This window comes from Aquarana catesbeiana, linkage group LG02 (assembly GCF_042186555.1).
Source record: "Aquarana catesbeiana isolate 2022-GZ linkage group LG02, ASM4218655v1, whole genome shotgun sequence".
In the NCBI taxonomy this organism is placed as follows: domain Eukaryota; kingdom Metazoa; phylum Chordata; class Amphibia; order Anura; family Ranidae; genus Aquarana; species Aquarana catesbeiana.
In genome coordinates, this window is record NC_133325.1 from 36597042 (window position 1) to 36617931 (window position 20890).

At 44.6% G+C, this 20890-nt stretch overlaps 1 protein-coding gene across 1 annotated transcript in view; it reads right to left on the reverse strand.

The window, feature by feature from the left end:
* Positions 1–20890, reverse strand: part of PAAF1 (proteasomal ATPase associated factor 1) — a 55505-nt gene that overhangs the window by 29898 nt on the left and 4717 nt on the right. The window contains exons 3-5 of the mRNA XM_073612771.1: positions 19756–19859; positions 15697–15786; positions 4214–4312 (exon numbers count right to left, since the gene is read on the reverse strand). Coding sequence (XP_073468872.1) covers positions 4214–4312; positions 15697–15786; positions 19756–19859 — 293 coding nt within the window. The remainder of the gene's footprint in view (positions 1–4213; positions 4313–15696; positions 15787–19755; positions 19860–20890) is intronic.

Sequence of the window (20890 nt, forward strand, 5' to 3'; positions counted from 1 at the left end):
AGCAGTAGATCCCGGCCATGTTGCTAGCCAGAACAGGGAAATGCCTTGTTTACATGGGCATCTCCCCGTTCTACCTCTCCACACCGCAATCGCGGCCCCCCGGCGAACATCGAGTTCCCGGGACCCGCTCCTGCGGCGTGCACGCGCCCGATAGGTGGCAAATTTAAGGGGACAAACAGGTACGCCCATTTGCCTGCCTGTGCCATTCTGACGACATATCTGTGTGTGGCGGTCGGCAAGCGGTTAAAATTCTTTTTTTGTACATACATTTCATAATTTTATATATAAAAACAAAAAAACAAAAAAAAGTTCAAAATGGATTAATGTGATTTACATTGAACCCTATGGGAAAATTTGCTTCGGTTCGCAACCAATTCGGTTTGCGACCAGAGTCGCTTCACGAATTAAGTTCATGAGCCGAGGGGTATCGGGGTATCGCTGTACATTTTTTTTAAAATAAATTTTTTTATTTTTAAATACTTTATGTTAGACCCAGTGACATCACCACTGGATCTCTATACTTCTCTATGCAATGCAGGCAGATCATGGCTGATGAACGGGACCAGCGGGTGCTGTACATAGCTTCCCAAAAACATCACAGCACCCAGCTTTAGTACTTCTTTCATGTGCCCTCGGTCACAATGAAAGCAGTGGGCTGGCTCTTGGGAGGATTTATGCAAAATATCTACCCATGCACATCTCAAAATACCTTGATGGGTGGGTGTTCCTAGGCAGAGTGCATTTGCATCGCCACGTGCGACACCGAGCCTCCATGACTGACAGAACTTAAAGGGGTTGTACACCCTCAAGGTTTTTCACCTTAATGCATACTCCTGTGACGCAGCAGCCTCCCAGAGCTCCCCTTTTTACTTACCTGAACCCGGTCTTTCCAGCGACCGGGGACGAGCACACCCGCTCCCAGCTGGTGTCTCAGGTCCTGATTGGATAGATTGAGATTGATAGCAGCGCAGCCATTGGCTCCCGCTGCTGTCAATCAAATCCAATGACGCGGGAGCCGAGTCCTGCTGTCTGTGTTAACAGCAGGACACAGGAGTGTGCCTGCATGAGTGCCCCGAACGAGAGCGGCTCTCCAAGGGGGCACTCGAGAAGAGGAAGAGTCAGGAGCGCCGCTGAGGGACCCCAGAAGAGGAGGATCGGAGCCACTCTGTGCAAAACCAAATGCACAGAGGAGGTAAGTGTGACATGTTTGTTTTAAAAAACAAAACAAAGCTTTAGATATCCTTTAAAGTGTTACTAAACAACACTGTTGCCAATGCTGGAATAATCTTCTGCATCCAACAGTTCTGGGTGTGCAATTCGCCTGGTCTGCCTCTGTGTCTTTTCTCCCACTGACTCATGCATTACTACAGGACACAGTACTCCACAGAGGACCAGGGATCTGACTCTCCTGGAAGTGTCGGATGCAGAAGATTTTCCAGACAGCAGCAGCGACCTAACATAAGTAGCAGGGACAGGTAAGTATTAAATGTGCTCTTTTACAGTCATACTTACCTCCTCTGTGCAGTTGGTTCTGCACAGAGTGGCCCCGATCCTCCTGTTCTGGGGTCCCTCAGCAGCGCTGGCAGCTCCTCCTCTTCTGGATTGCCCTGTCGGAGAAGTGTTCTCCTTCTGGACAGCCCGTGCGGGTGCACTCCTGAGTCCTGCTGCTGCGTCTATTGATGAGGGAGCCATGCAGTCACCCCCCTTATGCGTTTCGTCATTACGTCTTCGTCAGAGGCCCACTAAGGAAGACGTGATGGCGAAACGCGTTACAGCGCGACTACACGGCTCCCTCGTCTGTCAATCATAGTGCCGGTCATCCTGGGTTTCATCACAGCCAAACGCCATCAAAGGAGGCGTTCCCCCTTCTCTTTTTTTGCATTTATGAACTATCTATTGAAAAAAAGTGATCTAATCCGGTGATAGGAGCCAGGTCCAAGCCTGAGGCGGTGGACAGGCTTCAGTGTCTGGTATACTCACACAGTGTTGGGAGGATCAGATCTTATCTCACAGTGTATGGAGATTTGAGGCCCGTTTTACACCGGTGTCTAGTGAGTTCATTACCAACGGGGATCTTTCATGCACGAGGTGTTGGTGATGGTATCCAGATGAGAAAACCTAGTCCTGGTTGCTAAGGGTTATGGAGCACACCTTCTATTATATTTTATTACATTTATTTTAATGTGGACTATATATATGTAAGCGGATTGATCCTTCAAAAGGACTTTTTCTTGATTGCACTGAATATTGTATTCGGTTATTCTATTAGTGCTGTTAATGCTGAGATGACTGTTTTGTTTTGGCATATTTTATTTATTAGGCACAATACAAGTACCTTAACTAATAATAATAATAATAATAATGATAATAATAATGCCTAGAATGTATTAAGGTGAAAAGCCTTGAGGGTTTACAACCCCTTTAAGTGCCAGTTCACACTGCTGCGCTGTGAATTTGTTCCGTTTTTTATTTACCGCAATTTTAACGCGATCTTAACGCGAATTTCAGGAGTTGGTCATAGCTGCGATTGATGTTCTAGCCAATGGAATCATAATGGAAAAAAAAAAAAAAAAAAAAGGTGTTAACTTCCTGTGTATTTCCTGGTTTTTGTGGAGAGTAGTGTGGTGGAATTCGCACATATCTGAACCAACAATGCGATTCCAGAACGATTTACATTGATGTCTATGGAGGCTAAATTCGCACCGCAACGCAGTAAACTCGCACAAGACCCTTTTTTTTATCGCATGGTATTCATAGGGGAATCGCAACGCATGTATGTGAACGACGGTCATTGAAAACAATGACTTTATGGATGACATGCGAATTTAGAATGTTTTTGACGCATCACATTCGTTATGAACTCGCATCAGTGTGAACCGGCACTCACTGTCTTTGGAAGGGATACTTTTCCTTTAAATGGCTTTGCTAGCAGCCAAATAAAAAAACAACATTTCAGTCTTCCGAAGTAGAAGTCCTCACCTCCCTGGTGTCCTGCGTCTCCTACCTTCCCTCCACTCCAGGACTGCAGTCTCCATCAGACTCTTCAGCATTTCTTGAAGTGTGGGATGTCCCCTGCCCTGCGTTATAGTACCTCTCTCTGATATCCTACCTCCCAGTTTAGTCCTGCTGTGAAGAGTCTACAGCACTTTGGGGGGGGAGAGATAGGAGATGTGGGCTACCAGAAGGGTGCCACTGGTCACCCAGTGGTGGGTCGTCCTTCTCAGGATCCAGAAGGGGAATCTGTAGCAATGACATTGGTTGCGAGTTGACTGTCAGGGCTGGTATGGGCACATCTGCAGTGCTGGACTAACAGTCCCCAGCAATTGGAAATGGCACTGGCAAGAAATCCGGACTGTGCACTTAGTTTAGTGTAAATATATATATATATATATATATATATATATATATATATATATATATATATATATATATATATATATATATATATATATATATATATATATATAGCATCACAAAGAATAAAAAGAAAACATGCAGGATGAGTGAGGGGGTGAATATTTGCCTGGAGAGAAGCTTTAAAGCTTTGGCCCACCACAAAACTAGCAGCCCATGATAATAATATAGGTTTACCTGTCCATATATCTAGGCAACTTAGGGCTCTCCAGCTGCAACACATTTACAAATACCAGCATGCTATGGGAGGCATGATGGGACTTCCATATCCATATTAAAGCAGAGTTCCACCCAAAAATGGAACTTCCGCTTTGAGGGAGGTGACCCCATGACATGCCACATTTGGCATGTCATTTTTTTTGGGGGTGGGGGGTGGGAGCGGATACCCTCTTTTTAGGGGGTTCCAGCTCCCACTTCCTCCTGGGGCACCGCGGCACCGGAAGGGAGATCACCTCTCCCCCCTCCCTCTCGGCAATCATCTGGGACACGTCACAGGTCCCAGAAGATTGCCCGGCCAGCCGCGGCGCGGCTCGTGCATGCGCATTGGGTGCCCGCCTGTGAAGCCACAGCCGGGGGCCCACAGTTACAATGCCGGCACTGCAGAGAGGAGGGGGAAGAGGCTTCGTTCCCCCACATCGCTGGACCTGGGACAGGTCCGATTATTAAAAGTCAGCAGCTGCAGTATTTGTAGCTGCTGACTTTTATTTTTTTCAAAGCAGAACTCCACTTTATGGAAGAACACCAAGCTCTACATTGCTTCAATTTAGCCTAATTCCAACAGTTTACGCCTGTTCCTTACCCTGGTCTCTCCATTATTGGTCTGCCAGACCTTCATTGATCCATCAGTGCTGGCAGATACACCGAGCCCCCCACCGCTGGAGATATCCAGACATGTGACCTATGGAGGGAAGACATAAGTGTACGGTAAAACAAGGGATGACGGATATTTCACTTAAAGGATTTGTGATCGCTATTTTAAAAATGTGACATCTGAATATCAAGTCTTAAGAGTTATTAACATAGCATGGTATATGTACTTTTTTTGTTAAGGTCAATTCTATACTAACTGGTCTATACATAGAGTAATCTGTGATCCATCTAGGACTTGAGCGACCTCAAAACAAGCGATCCATCAGTGATGAAAAAAAATTTCAAACAATGCAACACACCCAGGGTATTGTTCTGCACTTTGTGATTGACAGGTAAATAACCAAAAATATGACCAACCAGTCATAAATGTAAACGGTCATTTAAACCCCAAACGTTTGCTCGATCTTCATTCTAATTAGGTCTCTGTCACACATGCAGATTTAACCACTTCCGGACCGCCGCACGCCGATATACGTCCTAAATTTGAAGAGGGATATCGTTGTCATGCCAGCAGCTAGCTGCCATAACCCTGGTATCCTCTTCTTCAGCTGGTCTGGTTTCTGATAATGGTGGTCCCTGCGGCGGATTCCCTGCGAGATCACTTATAAATTGGCGGCGGGAGAGGGGAGCCCCACCCCTTGCCATGCTCCAGTGCCCTCCGCCGTTTACCGGAGCCGCCAGCAGCGGCGGAGGCAATCGGATCCTCTTCCTTGCTGGGTATGGAGACGAGTGAGGGGAAGATGGCTCCCATCTCCATAACATTGCAGGGTGGAAGCAACGTCAAATCATCATTTCCGTCCATAGTTCTTAAAGGGCCATTTTTTTTTTTTATTGCATTTTAGTGTAAATATGAGATGTGAGGTCTTTTTGACACTAGATCTCATATTTAAGAGGTCCTGTCATGCTTTTTTTCTCTATTACAAGGGATGTTTACATTCCTTGTAATAGGAATAAAAGTGACAATTTTTTTTTAAAAGAACAGTGTAAAAAATAAAAATAAAAAGGTAAAATAAATAATAATAATAAAAAAAAAAAATAAATAATTTTTAAATGCGCTCTGTCCCACCGAGCTCGCGTGCAGAAGCGAACGCATGCGTGAGTAGCGCCTGCATATGAAAACGGTGTTCAAACCACACATGTGAGGTATCGCCGCTATCGGTAGAGCGAGAGCAATAATTCTAGCCCTAGACCTCCTCTGTAACTCAAAACACGCAACCTGTAGAATTTTTGAAACGTCGCCTATGGAGATTTTTAAGGTTAAAAGTTTGTCCCCATTCCACGAGCGGGCGCAATTTTGAAGCGTGACATGTTGGGTATCAATTTACTCAGCATAACATTATCTTTTACAATATTAAACTTAAAAAAAAAAAAAAAAAAAGGGCTAACTTTACTGTTGTCTTATTTTTTAATTAAAAAAAAAAGAAGTGTAATTTTTTTCCAAAAAAATAGGATTTTTTAAGACAGCTTACCTGTAAAATCCTTTTCTTTCGATGGACATCACGGGACACAGAGCCACAGTAATTACTGATGGGTTATATAGGGTATCACTGGTGATTGGACACTGGCACACCCTATTAGAAAGTTCAACCCCCTATATAATCCCTCCCCTTGCAGGGATACCTCAGTTTTGTAGCCAAGCAATATAGTGTATTAGAAGAGGGGCGGGACCTCTGCGTCCCGTGATGTACAGCAAAAGAAAAGGATTTTACAGGTAAGCTGTCTTAAAAAATCCTATTTTTAAAAAAAAAATTACCCTTCTTTTTTTTTTTTTATTAAAAAATATATTAAATATAAAAAATATAAAAAATCCTATTTTCTTTCTCGGACATCACGGGACACAAAGCTTCAGTAATTACTGATGGGGTGTCCCAGAGCAATGCTATCTGAGGGGGGGGACCACAACCAAGTAGGGTGCAATCAGACCTGAGGACCCTGTACCGCTGCCTGCAGCACACTACGCCCAAAGGCGATATCCTCATGCCTTCTCACATCCACCTGATAAAATCTGGTGAATGTATGGACTGAAGACCAGGTTGCGGCCTTACAGATTTGAGCCATAGAGGCCTGGTGATGCACCACCCAAGAAGCACCAATAGCCCTTGTGGAATGTGCCCTGATCTGAAACGGAGGAATCTTCTGTTTCAAACCATAAGCCTAATCAACTGACGAATCCATTTAGAAATGGTAGCTTTTGACGCTGCCTGTCCTCTATTGGGACCCTCTGGCAGCAATCTGTTTTGCGAATCTGAGCAGTTGCCTCGAGATAGGCCTTGACTGCTCTTACTACATCCAATGAATGTAGAGATCTCTTTTCCGGAGAACAGGGATCTGGAAAAAAAGGAAGGCAGAACAATGTCTTGGTTTAAATGAAAATCAGACACCACCTTTGGTAAAAAAACTAGGATGAGGGCGCAATACCACTCTATCCTTGTGTACAATCAAATAAGGCTCCTTACAGGAAAGGGCTGCTAATTCTGAAACTCTTCTAGCAGAAGAGATGGCTACCAGAAAAATTAACTTCCTTGTCAACAAGACCAAAGGAATCTGACTTATTGGTTCAAAAGGCTGTTTCTGTAACACAGCCAGGACCAAATTCAAGTCCCAGGGGTTTAGGGGCGCTTTAACCGGAGGATTAAGACGCATCACCCCCTGCATAAAGTTTCGGACCAAAGAATGCGAAGCAAGTGGCCGCTGAAATAATACTGATAAAGCAGAGACCTGGCCCTTGATGGTACTCAAGGGCAGCTTCATCTCTAATCCTAATTGTAGAAAATCAAGAATTCTACCTATGACATATTTTCTGGGATGCCAACCCCTGGATTCACACCAGGAAACATAGGCTTTCCAGACTCTATGATAAATCATCCTGGAAGCTGGCTTCCTTGCATTGATCAAGGTAGATATGACAGGACCTGAGAGCCCACGACTCTTCAGAATGTGGGTCTCAATAGCCAAACCGTCAAATTTAGCGTTTGTAAGGCAGGATGGAACACTAGACCTTGAGAGAACAGGTCTGGGTGTACCGGTAGGGTCCACGGGGAACCCACCGTCATCCTTACTATTTCTTCATACCAAGTCCTTCTGGGCCAAGCGGGGGCCACCAGAAGTACCGACTTCCTTTCCTGCCTGATCCTGTGAAGGAGTCGTGGCAGTAGCAGAATAGGCGGGAATGCATAAATCAGTGAGAACCGATGCCACGGAATCACCAACGCATCCGTCCCGCATGCAAGAGGATCCCTCGTCCTTGCCACAAATCTGTCTTTTTGTTGAACCGGGATGCAAAGAGATCTACATCTGGGACCCCCCCATCTTTGGCATATATTCCAAAAGACGTCGGGATGTAGAGACCATTCCCCTGGAAGTAGCTGCTGGCGACTTAGATAGTCCGCCTGCCAGTTCTCTATCCCTGGAATGAAAACTGCCGATATGCATGGCACATGCTTCTCTGCCCAGACTAAGATCTGGTTCACCTCCTTTTGAGCAGCTCGGCTCCGGGTGCCTCCCTGATGATTGACATAAGCCACTGCTGTGGCATTGTCAGACTGAATCCTGACCGGGCAACCCTGTAGCCTGATAGTCCAGGCTTTTAGGGCCAGGTATACCGCCCGGATCTCCAGAATGTTGATGGGTAAGGTCCTCTCGGTCTTGGACCATAGCCCCTGAATCGCAGACTGTTCCAGAACTGCTCCCCAACCTGAGAGACTGGCATCTGTTGTTACCACCGTCCAGGTAATCGGTAGAAAGGATTTCCCCTTCTGCAGGTTTTCGGGTATGAGCCACCAATTGAGGCTCTGACGCACCGTATGCGACAGGTGCATCGGAAAGTCTAATGCCTGAACCCTCTTGTTCCAGGCCGACAGAATACGGTGTTGCAGCATTCTTGAATGGAACTGAGCATAGGGAACTGCTTCGAATGAAGACACCATCTTTCCTAGCAGCCTCATACAAAGGCGGACAGAAGGACCCTTTTTGGTCCTGACTGCCAGACTCAGCTCCCTTAAAGCAGTGATCTTTGCCTGGGGTAGAAATATTTTCTCCTGGCTTGTATCTATGATCAGACCTAAATACTCCAGTCTTCTTACTGATTTTAAGAAAGATTTTTCTAGGTTGAGGATCCAACCCAGGAGTTCCAGATACCTGACTGCGGTCCTCAAATCTCCGTTCAAGGAAGCTACCGACCAGTCTATTTGTAGCAGGTCGTCTAGGTATGCTATGACAGCTATACCCTGGGCCCTTAATCTGGCCAGAGGAGGGGCCAAGACCTTTGTGAACACCCGAGGTGCAGTGGCTATCCCAAAAGGTAGAGCCATAAACTGGAAATGGCGCCCTCCTATCTCGAAGCGCAGAAACTTCTGATGAGCATGAAAAATGGGCACATGCAGATATGCATCTCTGATGTCTATCGATGCCAGAAAGGCATGGTGGAGACTACTGTCCGAATTGATTCTATGCGGAAGGATTGAATCCTTAGGAATCAGTTCAGATCCCTTAAATCCAGAATGGGTCTGACATCCCCATTTGGTTTTTGGACCGTAAAAAGGTTGGAATAGAAGCCCAATCCCTGGTCCTTTGCGGGAACTATTATAATGACCTCCTACGACAAAAGTCGCTCTAACGCTAGAAGGAGCGACTACTTCTTCTCTGGGTCTCTGGGGACACTTGATCTGAGGAACCGAGGAGAGGGAAATTCCTGAAACTCCAGCTTGTACCCTAAGGTTACCGTGGAGATTACCCATCTGTCCTGGAAGTCCTCCTGCCAGAGCTCTGAGAACTGTCGCAGTCTTCCCCCCACTCGAGCGAGCGGGGGCGCCCCTTCATGAAGAGGTCTTAGTGTTTTGCCTAGTAGGCTTCTTCCCCCAGGACTTCTTTTGTTCCTGGGGTTGACTCTTGCTTCTGAACCCAGACAGAGGAGGCCGTCGAGACTGCCTGGAGGCTGAAGCCCCTGGCACTGGGGAAAGAGTCCGTTTGAAAGAGGGACGCTTTCCCCTACTTCTTGACAGGTAAGAGAGTACTTTTCCCACCAGAGATTTTCTTGATATAGTCATCCAAGTCATCTCCAAACAACCTTGCACCACGAAACGGAAACCCAGCCAGCAGCTTCTTACATGGTGCTTCGGCTGACCAGTTTTTCAACCACAGGATTCTACGTATATGCACCAACCCCAGTGAAAGACCGGAGGTTTGCATGATAGAATCTCTGATGGTGTCAACAACATAACATAAGGCCACAGGAAGGTTAGCCAACCTCTGGGCCTGCTGTTCAGGTAAAACTTTGATGACCTGTTTAACATGGTCTCTTAAGTATTGACAGACTCCAATCGCTGCTACTGCAGGTTGAGCCACTGAACCTGCTAAGGAGAAAACATCCTTCAATAGGGATTCCATCTTCTTGTCTACAGGATCCCTGAGCATCTGAGCATTGTCTACAGGACAAGTCAGGCTATTATTTACGGAGGAAATGGCGGCATCAATGGCCGGTATTCCCCACATTTTAACAAACTTTTCTTCCATCGGATAAACTGTTGAAAACTTTCTCGGCAGGAAAAAACGTTTGTCTGGGTGATCCCACTCAGAATAAATGAGCTTTTCAAGTAAATTATGAACAGGAAAAGCATGTGCTGTATGAGGAGGCTTCAGTGACCCCAAAGAAGAAGAGGGTTCTTTAACTGATTCAAATACGGGCAACTTAAAAGTGGAGCGGACCAATCCAGTAAGGATCTGCACTAAGACCTTCTCCTCCTGAGAAGTCGCAGAGTGTCCCTCTCCACCTGATTCCTCCGAAGAGGAATCATCTGTCCCATCCCAATCCTCTGAAAGGGATTCCTCTCCTTTATCCCAGAGTTCCTCTTCCTGAGGGTCTTGGGAAACAGAGGAAGACCTAGTGCGTTTTCTTCCACTGAGTGAAGACGTAATCACGGCCATTAATCTTTCCTCTAAACCATTAATGGCTGAGGAAAAAATCTCTTGAGTAATGTATACAGGGGCTGAAGTGCCGGAGGCAGGTATAGCCCCTGACCCCAATGGCTCCCCCTGGCTAGCCAACCCTGGCCCCTCGGGGGGGGGGGGGGGATGCTGCAGAAAGGGGGTCCTCACAACCCGACCGAGATCCCCTAGTGTCTCTGGTTCTTGGGGTGTTTGAACCTCTTCTACACATAGTGCAAAGCAACAAGGTGGAGGTATCACAAATGAACACTGACTGCTGAGCGATGTAGTCATGCTAAAAGCCCTGCTACCCAATGCCCAGTCTGGTGTTACCTTAGTAAATGCTGCCTAGGAGAATGCCTGTGTCCCACCTTACATGCGACCGTCAGCTCTGTGTCCCTCCAAAGGCTGTGTGCACCTGTACAGAGTGCTTCAATAGCCTGCAGCTGGCCTGAGTGGGATTCTAAGCACCTGTGCTGACGTCCCGCCCCCTCCCTCTACCGCCGCCCCCCCTCGAATTTCGAAAAAAAAGAGCACTTCCCGCGCTGGCAGACCCTCCGGAAATAACATGGAGGAAAGCTGGGGGAGGGGGAGGCAGGAGAGAGCCCGGTAGTGATGGGGCCTATGTAATGGCGGCGGCGGTGCTCGAGCGGTGTATAACCGCTTCTCAGACCTCTGTGGCCTCCCCCTAGCCTGGGGGGAACATTCAAGCATGAGAAATCCCCCCATCCATACTACCTTGAGCTGGCTGGAGACGCTGTGCAGAACCCTGAGACAGACATCAGCATGTGAAGGTATGTGCTCTTGGCAGCCCCCGGTGGTCACAATAGGCATAGCATGCATTTACCTTAAAGGAGAAAACCTACTAGAATTAAAAAATTCTGTGGAATCTCCTCTTACCTTATCCAGCCGCAGGGTTCTGTACACAGACCCAATCTTCAACTCTCACAGTGGGCTCCGTTTGAAAAAACCGTCAGAGACTGGGGCCCCCTACGAATAGAGGGATCCTGCAGTTCTGGACCTGTAAAGCACCCGGCTAGAAATTAGGCTAGAAAAACCATTTTCTAATATGCGGGGTCCAGTTCTCTAAAAAGAGAAGTGTTACAGGTAAAACCTTGTTTCTTCGGACACGAGGCCCGGGTACCATCCAATTCAGCCACAAAAGGACACTTTGAATGGATCCGGTTCGCCTGGCTTGCCCCAGTATAGGATCTTAGGATATTCCCTTTGGAGCTCAGCACAGGACATCTTTACACGTCCATCACCTAAGACACTGGCGTAAAAACTGAGGTATCCCTGCAAGGGGGAGGGATTATATAGGGGGTTGAACTTTCTGATAGGGTGTGCCAGTGTCCAATCACCAGTGATACCTATATAACCCATCAGTAATTACTGAGGCTCTGTGTCCCGTGATGTTCGAGAAAGAAAGTGCGCTTGTAAGACCACTTCGCAAATACGGTGTGACAGAAAGTATTGCAACGACCGCCATTTTATTCTCTAGGGTGTTAGAAACAAAATGTATAATGTTTGGGGGTTCTAAGTAATTTTCTAGCAAAAAAAAAAATGTTTTTAACTTGTAAACAACAAATCTCAAAAAGAGGCTCGGACCTTGTGGTCAAGAACGATTCGAAGTTATGGGCAAAATTCCACCGTGGCTGACTGAGCTGAAGACAATCAAGCGCTTGCTGAATTGGTTGAATAGTGTCTCTGGGTTGTAATTATTTACGATTAGTTTAGTTACCTTGAATGATCAAATAAATGGCCATATTGATATATAAAAACAGTGTAAAACTGGCTGTGTCTAACATACAATATTATATCCAAAACATCCAATGACTTAATTAATACACCATATAATAAACTCAAATCTTCACATACAGTGAATAACAAAAGTTCATATGTGTCCAATTTTTCTTCTATGTTTAGAATTGTTCAAAAATTGTGATCCTTATGTTGTGCTTTTCTTCACCCTTATGGGTCTCAAATGACATATAGTGAATCCCACCACCGTTCACCACTGCACTCACCTTAAGCCCAGGTTCCCACTGACAGCAGGGACTGAAATCGTGCGATTTCATACCCGCATGTCAGTCCAACTTCTGAAGCGATTTCCTGCGTGCGGGTTCCTGCGCAGATGTCTATACAAAAATCCCGAAGTCGCCAAAAGTAGTACAGAAACCACTTTTGGGAATTGGTGCAGCGCCGCAAAGTTGGCATTTCATCGATTCAGATGGTGATATTGCGAACAATAGCCGCCGATTTGGCATGCAATTTGACATGTCAAATCGCATCAATGTGAACCTATTGTGAACCTCAATCTAGACCCGTCTCCAAGGCCTAAAAACACCTTCCCCTGCTGAGGTTCATATCCCGGCACATCAGCTGCTCAAATTTCTCCTGTCCTCCTCCTCCCCTCTCTGGGTTCAATTATGCTGGTAGGGCTCTTTATGCTTTAAAATGGATCCTCCTTACTCCTCCGTTCCTCTCCTCTATGGTCTCTCTGGTGACTTCTTGAACCTTCGTTTTATTCCTCTGAAAAATTGGACACATATGAACTTTTGACTGTATATGAAGATTTGAGTTTATTAATTACATCACTGGATGTTTTGGATATAATATTGTATCTTTGGCGCAGCCAATTTTCACACTCTAATTATTGTCAGTTGTGGGAACACAATTTTTTGGTTTTTCAGCCTGTTTGTTGTTTCTGTACTTTATAATTTAGAGAGCACGGGATAATACACTCGTTTTTTCATATTGATATATGTGACCAGTTTAACCACTTAGGACCGAGCCTCTTCTTTACAATTGTTGTTTACAAGTTAAAATCATTTTTTTTTTTGCTAGAAAATGACTTAGAACCCCCAAAGATTATATTTTTATATATATATATATATATATATATATATATATATATATATATATATATATATATATATATATATATATATATATATATATATATATATATATATAACACCCTTGAGAATAAAATGGCGGTCGTTGCAAGACTTTCTGTCACACTGTATTTGCGCACCGGTCTTTCAAGCGCACTTTTTTTTGCTAAAAAAATACACTTTTTTGAATTGAAAAATAATACACAGTAAAGTTAGCCCAAATTTTTTTTATATATTGTGAAAGATAATGTTACGCCGAGTAAATTGATACCCAACATGTCAGGCCCGCTCGTGGAATGGCGACAAACTTTTACCCTTAAAAATCTCCATAGGCGACGTTTCAAAAATTCTACAGGTTGCATGTTTTGAGTTACAGAGGAGGTCTAGGGCTAGAATTATTGCTCTCGCTCTACCGATCGCGGCGATACCTCACGTGTGTGGTTTGAACACCGTTTTCATATGCGGGCACTACTCACGTATGCGTTCGCTTCTGCACGCGAGCTCGGAGGGACAGGGCGTGTTTAAAACTTTAATTTTTATTATTTATTTTACCTTTTATTTTGACACTGTTCTTTAAAAAAAAAAAAAAAAAAAAAAAAGATTGTGTCACTTTTATTCCTATTACAAGGAATGTAAACATCCCTTGTAATAGAAAAAAAGCATGACAGGACCTCTTAAATATGAGATCTGGGGTCAAAAAGACCTCAGATCTCATATTTACACTAAAATGCAAAAAAAAAAAATAAATAAATAAAAAATTGGTCATTTGAGAAAAATCTAAAAAGACCCTTTAGGAGCTATGGGTGGAAGTGACGTTTTGACGTTGTATTGCCCTGCAATGGTATGGAGAAGGGTGGGGCCCATCTTCCCCTCACTCGTCCCCATACCCAGGAAGGACAAGCATTCGATCACCTCCGCCGCTATTGACGGCTCTGGTAAGCGGTGGAGGGCCCCGGAGAGCGGCGGAAGGGGGGGGGGGGGTCCCTCTCCCGCCACCGATAAAAGTGATCTTGCGGCGAATCCGTCGCAGAGGCCACTATTATCGGAAAACGGACCGCCCGCTGAAGAAGAGGATACCGGGGTTATGGCAGCTAGCTGCTGCGATAACAACGATATTCCTCTTCAAAGTGAGGACGTATATCAGCGTGCGGCGGTCCAGAAGTGGTTAAAGTGATTGTAAAAAAAAAAAACTAAAAAATACATAATAAACATAATATACTTACCTGCTCTGTGTAATAGTTTTGCCCAGAACAGCCCTGATCCTATTTTTCTGGGGTCCCCCCGTTGGCACTCCTGACACTACCACTTCATATGCCCCCACAGGAAGCTGGAGCACTCATGCGGGCTTGATACTGAGCCACGTTTCCTGCGTCTATAGATACAGACAGCGCGGCTCAGCCCCGCCCCTTGCTTCCTTGTCACAGGATTTGATTGACAGCAGCAGGAGCCATTCAATCGGTCCTGTGAGGATGGAGAGAGTGGCTGCTCTGGGGCACTGAGCTGAACCAGGATCTTTCTCAGGTAGGTATAAGGGAAGGAGGAGGAGGGGAGGGGCGCGCAAGAGAGGAGTCTTGACACGATTAACAACTTCCATACCGGGCCTATTCTGGCACTCCTCTCCTACATGTAAAAATCATCATTTTTTTGCTAGAAAATTACTTATAACCCCCAAACATTATATATTTTTTTTTAGCAGACACCCTAGGGAACAAAATGGCGGTCATTGCAACTTTTTATCTCGCACAGTATTTGAGCAACAATTTTTCAAATGTGTTTTATTTTGCAAAAAAAAAACTGTTTCATGATTTAAAAAATAACAAAAAGTTATCCCAATTTTTTAATATAATGTGAAAGATGATGTTACATCGAGTAAATAGATACCCAATATGTCACGCTTTAAAATTGTGCACACTCATGGAATGACGCCAAACTTCAGTACTTAAAAACCTCCATAGGCGACGCTTTAAAATTTTTTGAAGGTTACATGTTTAGAGTTACAGAGGCGGTCTAGTGCTAGAATTGTTGCTCGCGCTCTAACGCACGTGGCGATACCTCACGTGTGGTTTGAATGGCTTTTACATATGTGGGCGGGACTAACGTGTGCGTTCGCTTCTGAGCGCGAGCTACCGGGGACAGGGGCGGGGTGGGGGGCATGTGTGTGTCCCCTCCCGTTGCCTGTAAGGAGGATCAAGCGGCGGAACTGCCGCTGTGGTTGATCTTATGGTGCACAGAATCGCCGGCTGAAAACAAGGATATCTAAATGATCCCTGTAGCTGCCCCCACCATTCAGATATTCCCACTGAAAGTCCAGGACATCATATGACATCCTTGGGCGGGAAGTGGTTAAACAATTAGCTCCTGGGTTTCTGATCCTGCTACAGACTGCTCCATAGGAGCCCAACGTAGAAGGCAATGTAATGCTTCTGCATTGTGTTTACACAGGAAGTGAAGTGACATCAGGGCACTTCTTGTCATTACGGCATCCATAACTGATAAACTAAAAATTAAATAAGGAAAAAAAAATATAATACACATTTCCCCTAAAACCATTATAATCTCTCTTTAACTCATAAAAGACAACTAAAGATCTTACACTTTTCTTATGGATCCTTGCGAAGCTGGTGTACGGGGCGAGGAATTTACTGGAAACGTTCGCAGCAGGACACGAGATCCACAAGGTTTTCTGCAAAATAAAGAACGGGCAAATCTTGCGTTTATTATCGTATAGCAGAGGCAGAGTTGAGGCTCCCTGGAGAAATGATTTCAAGCTGCTTTATAGGAAGATGGGCACCACAAGCAACCATCGCTCCAGCCATAACAGCTGCATGGTGGATAGTTATTTTATTTTTGTTTTTTGGTTGGGGTGTTTACTAGGAATGGAAAAGAAACAAAAAAATGTTTATGTAAAAACAAAAAAAAAAAAAAAAGGCAGGTTTTTTTTTTTCCTTTTGCAAATTTCGTTTTCTTTGTCTACAATCTTATTTGTGTATTACTAATGTGACTCTAATATTAAGCAAATTTAAAAAAAAAAAAAAATTGCTTTGCAGATGACTTTTAAAAAAAATGTATGTACTGCAGAATACCAAGGAAATTGCTCCTGTGCACTTACAGTAGAACTTTTAGCAATAAAAATTAATAACCCATAAAAAAAAAAAAAAAAAGCCACTTTTTGCTGGATTCTCATGTTCAGAGCCGTTTCCTGCTGTACTTCTTCTCCGCCACAAGATGTCCTCAGTCTTTCTGCAAGAATGATGGCCAGCCTCACTCAAACCTCTAAAAACCAAAAAAAAAAAAAAAGAGGGCGCACCAGCCCAGTGCATGGCTAACACGTTTCAAGGGGAGGCCCCTCTTCATCAGAGCCCATCTGATGACGACGAGCCCCCCCCCCCCCTTGAAACACGTTAGCCAAAGTAGACCCAAGAGATTTCTTCCCATGAAAGAAAATATGTGCATTGGATCTTATGTCTCTGGATTTTGGATTTGTAGATGGGCTGGCATACACTTGTCTTCATGACTAGGGGGGTTATTTACTAAAGGAAAATCCACTTTGCACTGAAAGTGCACTTGGAGGTGCATTCGCTGTAGATCCGAGGGGGACATGCAAGGAAAATAAAAAACAGCATTTTAGCTTGCACATGATTGGATGATAAAATCAGCAGAGCTTCCCCTCATTTCAGATCTACCCCTTAGATTTCGAGCGACTGCACTCCCAAGTGCAAAGTGGATTTGCCTTTCGTAAATAACCCCCCTAGTCATGAAGACAAGTGTATGCCAGCCCATCTACAAATCCAAAATCCAGAGACATAAGATCCAATGCACATATTTTCTTTCAATTTCTTACAATTGTGTACATTTTATTGATAAATAGTTTACCAAGATAACGCACTAGACTGGGGCGCCCTCTTTTTGTTTTTTAGTACATTTGTTACTGAGTCTTCCCAAGTTGTAAGAGTGCAGCAAAGCATGGTGACTTAATATATCTCTGGAGTGGAAAAGTGAAAGTCCATCAGTCCCTGAACATCCACACTAGAGCACAGCAGGTTGTTCTGGTTCATGTGGTCACTCAACCCCCTGCCTCTGACTTCCGGCTGTCATGGACCAGCCGCCAATACCAAATGAAGCTGCTGCTCATATGCCTGCACTTCGTTTGTCGTTGTGCCAGCAGGTGCTGGCCAATGGAGCTCTTTAGCGCCCCCTACACAGGGTGGATAAAAAAATAAAAATAAAAAACAAAAGATGATTTTTTATTTTATTTTTTATCAGATTTTTTTTATTTAAAATTGGATTTTTTATCAAATTTATTTTAATAAAATGCTTTTGGAGTAAAAATCTATCTAAAGACAGTTTGCTATATAAAATACATAAAAAATTTAGTTTATTCAGCAAGAAATGGAGCTCCGTTATGTAGCATGAGGCTGTGTATTCTGCAATATTTAGATTTTTGGTAAACTCATTGAATCCAAGCTCTGCAAGCTGAGATATCATGCACTGGCAATGTTATTGTTTTAATTAAAGGAGGAAGTAAACCCTGATGGGCTTTACTTCCTCTTTTGTTCCCTGCAAAGTAAAAGCATAATGGGCTAGTATGCATCGCATACTAGCCCATTATGTGCCAATTAGTTGCAAACGAAGCCTGCGATGTCCTCATCCAACTACACCCATCTTCCTTCCGGGGGCCATGGACTCTGGCTCTGTGACTGGCCGGAGCCCCGGGAGACGTCGGCACAAGCGTATATGGTAAATATCCCCTAAACCAAAAATGTGTCAAAATTGTCCGATGCGTCCGCCATAATGTCGCAGTCACAATAAAAAAAAAAAAAAAAAAAAAAAAAAAAAAAAAAAAAAAAAAAAAAAAAAATCGCTGATCGCCGCCATTGCTAGTTAAAAAAAAAATATTAATAAAAATGCCATAAAACTATCCCCTATTTTGTAAACGCTATAACTTTTGCGCAAACCAATCAATAAACGCTTATTGCGATTTTTTTTACCAAAAATATATAGAAGAATACGTATCGGCCTAAACTGAGGAAAAATAATTTTTTTTTATATATTTTTGGGGGATATTATAGCAAAAAATCAAAAAATAATGCGTTTTTTTCAAAATTGTCGCTCTATTTTTGTTTATAGCGCAAAAAATAAAAACCGCAGGGGTGATCAAATACCACCAAAAGAAAGCTCTATTTGTGGGAAAAAAAGGACGTCAATTTTGTTTGGAAGCAACGTTGCACGACTGCGCAATTGTCAGTTAAAGCGACGCAGTGCCGAATCGCAAAAAGTGCTCTGGTCAGGAAGGGGGTAAGTCCTTCCGGGGCTGAAGTGATTAAATCAAATCCACTCTGCCCCTACATAAAAAAAAAAAAAAAAACAGCCACTCTCCAATGATATCAGCCTTCACCAAACGTTATTGTTCCACTACAAAATCAAAAGGAAGTCTGCCCAGACCTTGCCTCACTCTGACATGTTTTACCCAGAAATGGCTTCAATCGTGGACAGGCTCCCAGCCTGTGACTGGACAGTGATAGGAGAAGTAGCACAGTGATGAGGGCTGTCACTCTGCTTTTCCCTCTTTTCAGCATCATTACATGATTGGCTTCAGGTGCTAAAAGTGGAACTCCAGGGTTTTTACTTTATTTTTGCTGATGCCTTCTCCCCACCCCTCCTTCCCCAAATTTTACTTACCCTTCCCACGCTCCAGCATTCTCCCAAAACTTCCTCCTCGGTCCAGCATTGGAGGTCCTCCAGCAGGGATCGATACCCTGTCATTCTTCCCTATTCCTGTGAGCCCAGCCTGAGGGGGGGGGCGCACCTTCCTGCAGGCTGGACTCAGCATCACTCAGTCCTGGAAGAATGACCCCCCCCCCCCCCCCTTCGCCCCGTCACCACCAGAAGAAGAAAAAAAGTCCTGGTGACATCTTTATCTGGTAAGAAGACTGCAGGGAGAAATGGTAGGTATAGGGGTTTTGAAAAAAAAAAAAGCAGGGGCTTAGGGGGGCGGGGAGGTAGGTGGTGGGTAACTAGATAGGAGTTACAATTCATCCTTCAGCTGAGGGTTGAAATTGTTGAATCCAAGTATAGCAAATACTGTCTTGCCAACACTAGATCTGCAAGTATCATGAGGAAATGATTCCGGGCGGCTGCACTTCTTATAATCCTTTTATTGAAGCTTCATATGACAAGTGGTTGACAGATGGTGCAGGGGACAAAGAGGTAGACGCTCTTCGGGCAAATGTTAGCGCTTAGTCATTACCTATTGGAACTACTCACCACAATCGCCTATATACTGCTCTAATGTGTCATCATTAGGTGACAGGTGAACTAACCAATTAACATTAGTACTCAGCTGGTGTTACAAAGAAAACCCGGCCAGAATACACGGTACTTACACTCAAATCTGATGTAAAGAGTTCAGTCCAAATCGGCCCGAAGAGCGTCTACCTTTTTGTCCCCTGCTCCATCTGTCAACCACTTGTCATATGAAGCATCAATAAAAGGATTTTTGGAAGTGCAGCCGTCCGGAATCATTTCTTTATGTTACACAGCATGTGAGCTGGGCTAGCACCTGACTAGTGTGTGTGGAGATTAACCAGAGACTCATTTACCTGGAGCGGCTTTTCTTGTTTCATAGATCTGCAAGCAAGTAGATGACACTTACCTTTGTAATCTCATGAACGACAAACTCTTCCGAGGAAGTGATGCTGGGGACTCCATCCGTGCCCACTCCATCGCACTTCAGACTCCCATAGATGGTGGGTTTACCTAGAAGGGGGTAAAATAGATCTATAGTCAGAAGAGCAGCAGCAGCCCTAAGAGTTCATGTGAATAGCGCAGGTACACTTTGAAAACCTGTGCGGCAGAGGAGACCTATCAATAGATCCCCTCTGGATCAGCTGATCTCAGCCAGGGGTATTTGTTAGGGGTTCCTTGAGCTGTGGCTGAGTGACCTCCCATCTGATAGTGTCATAGTTCCATGACCAGCGCCACTTGGCAGAGCCAGCAGCATGACACCAATGATTTTTTTTTTAGCTGTCTGTAAGGGCTCGTTGGCACGGATGGCAGTAAAAAGCAGGTGGTTGAGCCACAGTTTTACCGCCGGGGCTAAAAGAGGAACTTTACTCTAGAGAAAAAAAAAGGCAATAGCTACAAATCCTGTAGCTGCTGACTTTGATAAAAAAAAAAAAAAAAAAAGTGATTTACCTGTCCAGGGATCCAGCACCATCCTCACGCGGGCCGGTTCTTTGCCAGTCTTCGGGCCCCAGTCATCTTGGACATGTGGAAAGCTGCCTGTGACTCCCTGCAGCTTCAAAGCCAACTTCCCAGTGCACATGCAGGAGTCTCCATTGAGGAGCTGTCTCAATGGACCCGCGGCTTCCTGGAACATGTGACATTTCCCAGGAGGTTGTAGGTGGGAGGACGTGGGGGCCGAACGTCCCTCCTCGGATCACATAGACCAGTGGTCATCAACTCCTGTCCTCAGGGCCCACTAACAGGCCAGGTTTGCCAAATAACTGAAATACATCCCAGGTGATATCATTTGCTGCTCAGTGAATGCAGTATTCTAGTCTGCATCTCCCCAAGGTAATACATAAAACCTGGCCTGTTAGTGGGCCCGGAGGACAGGGTTGATGACCAGTAAAATAGGCAATCTGAACCAAACTAGGAACCCACTTTGCGGATACCCATGTTTGCCGAATACTAGGAGGATTTACCCAGAACGCATACTATTTTCTGAGCACCATTTTTTTTTGAATTTTGATTTTGGTTCCACTGCTTGATATTCCAACACTTTG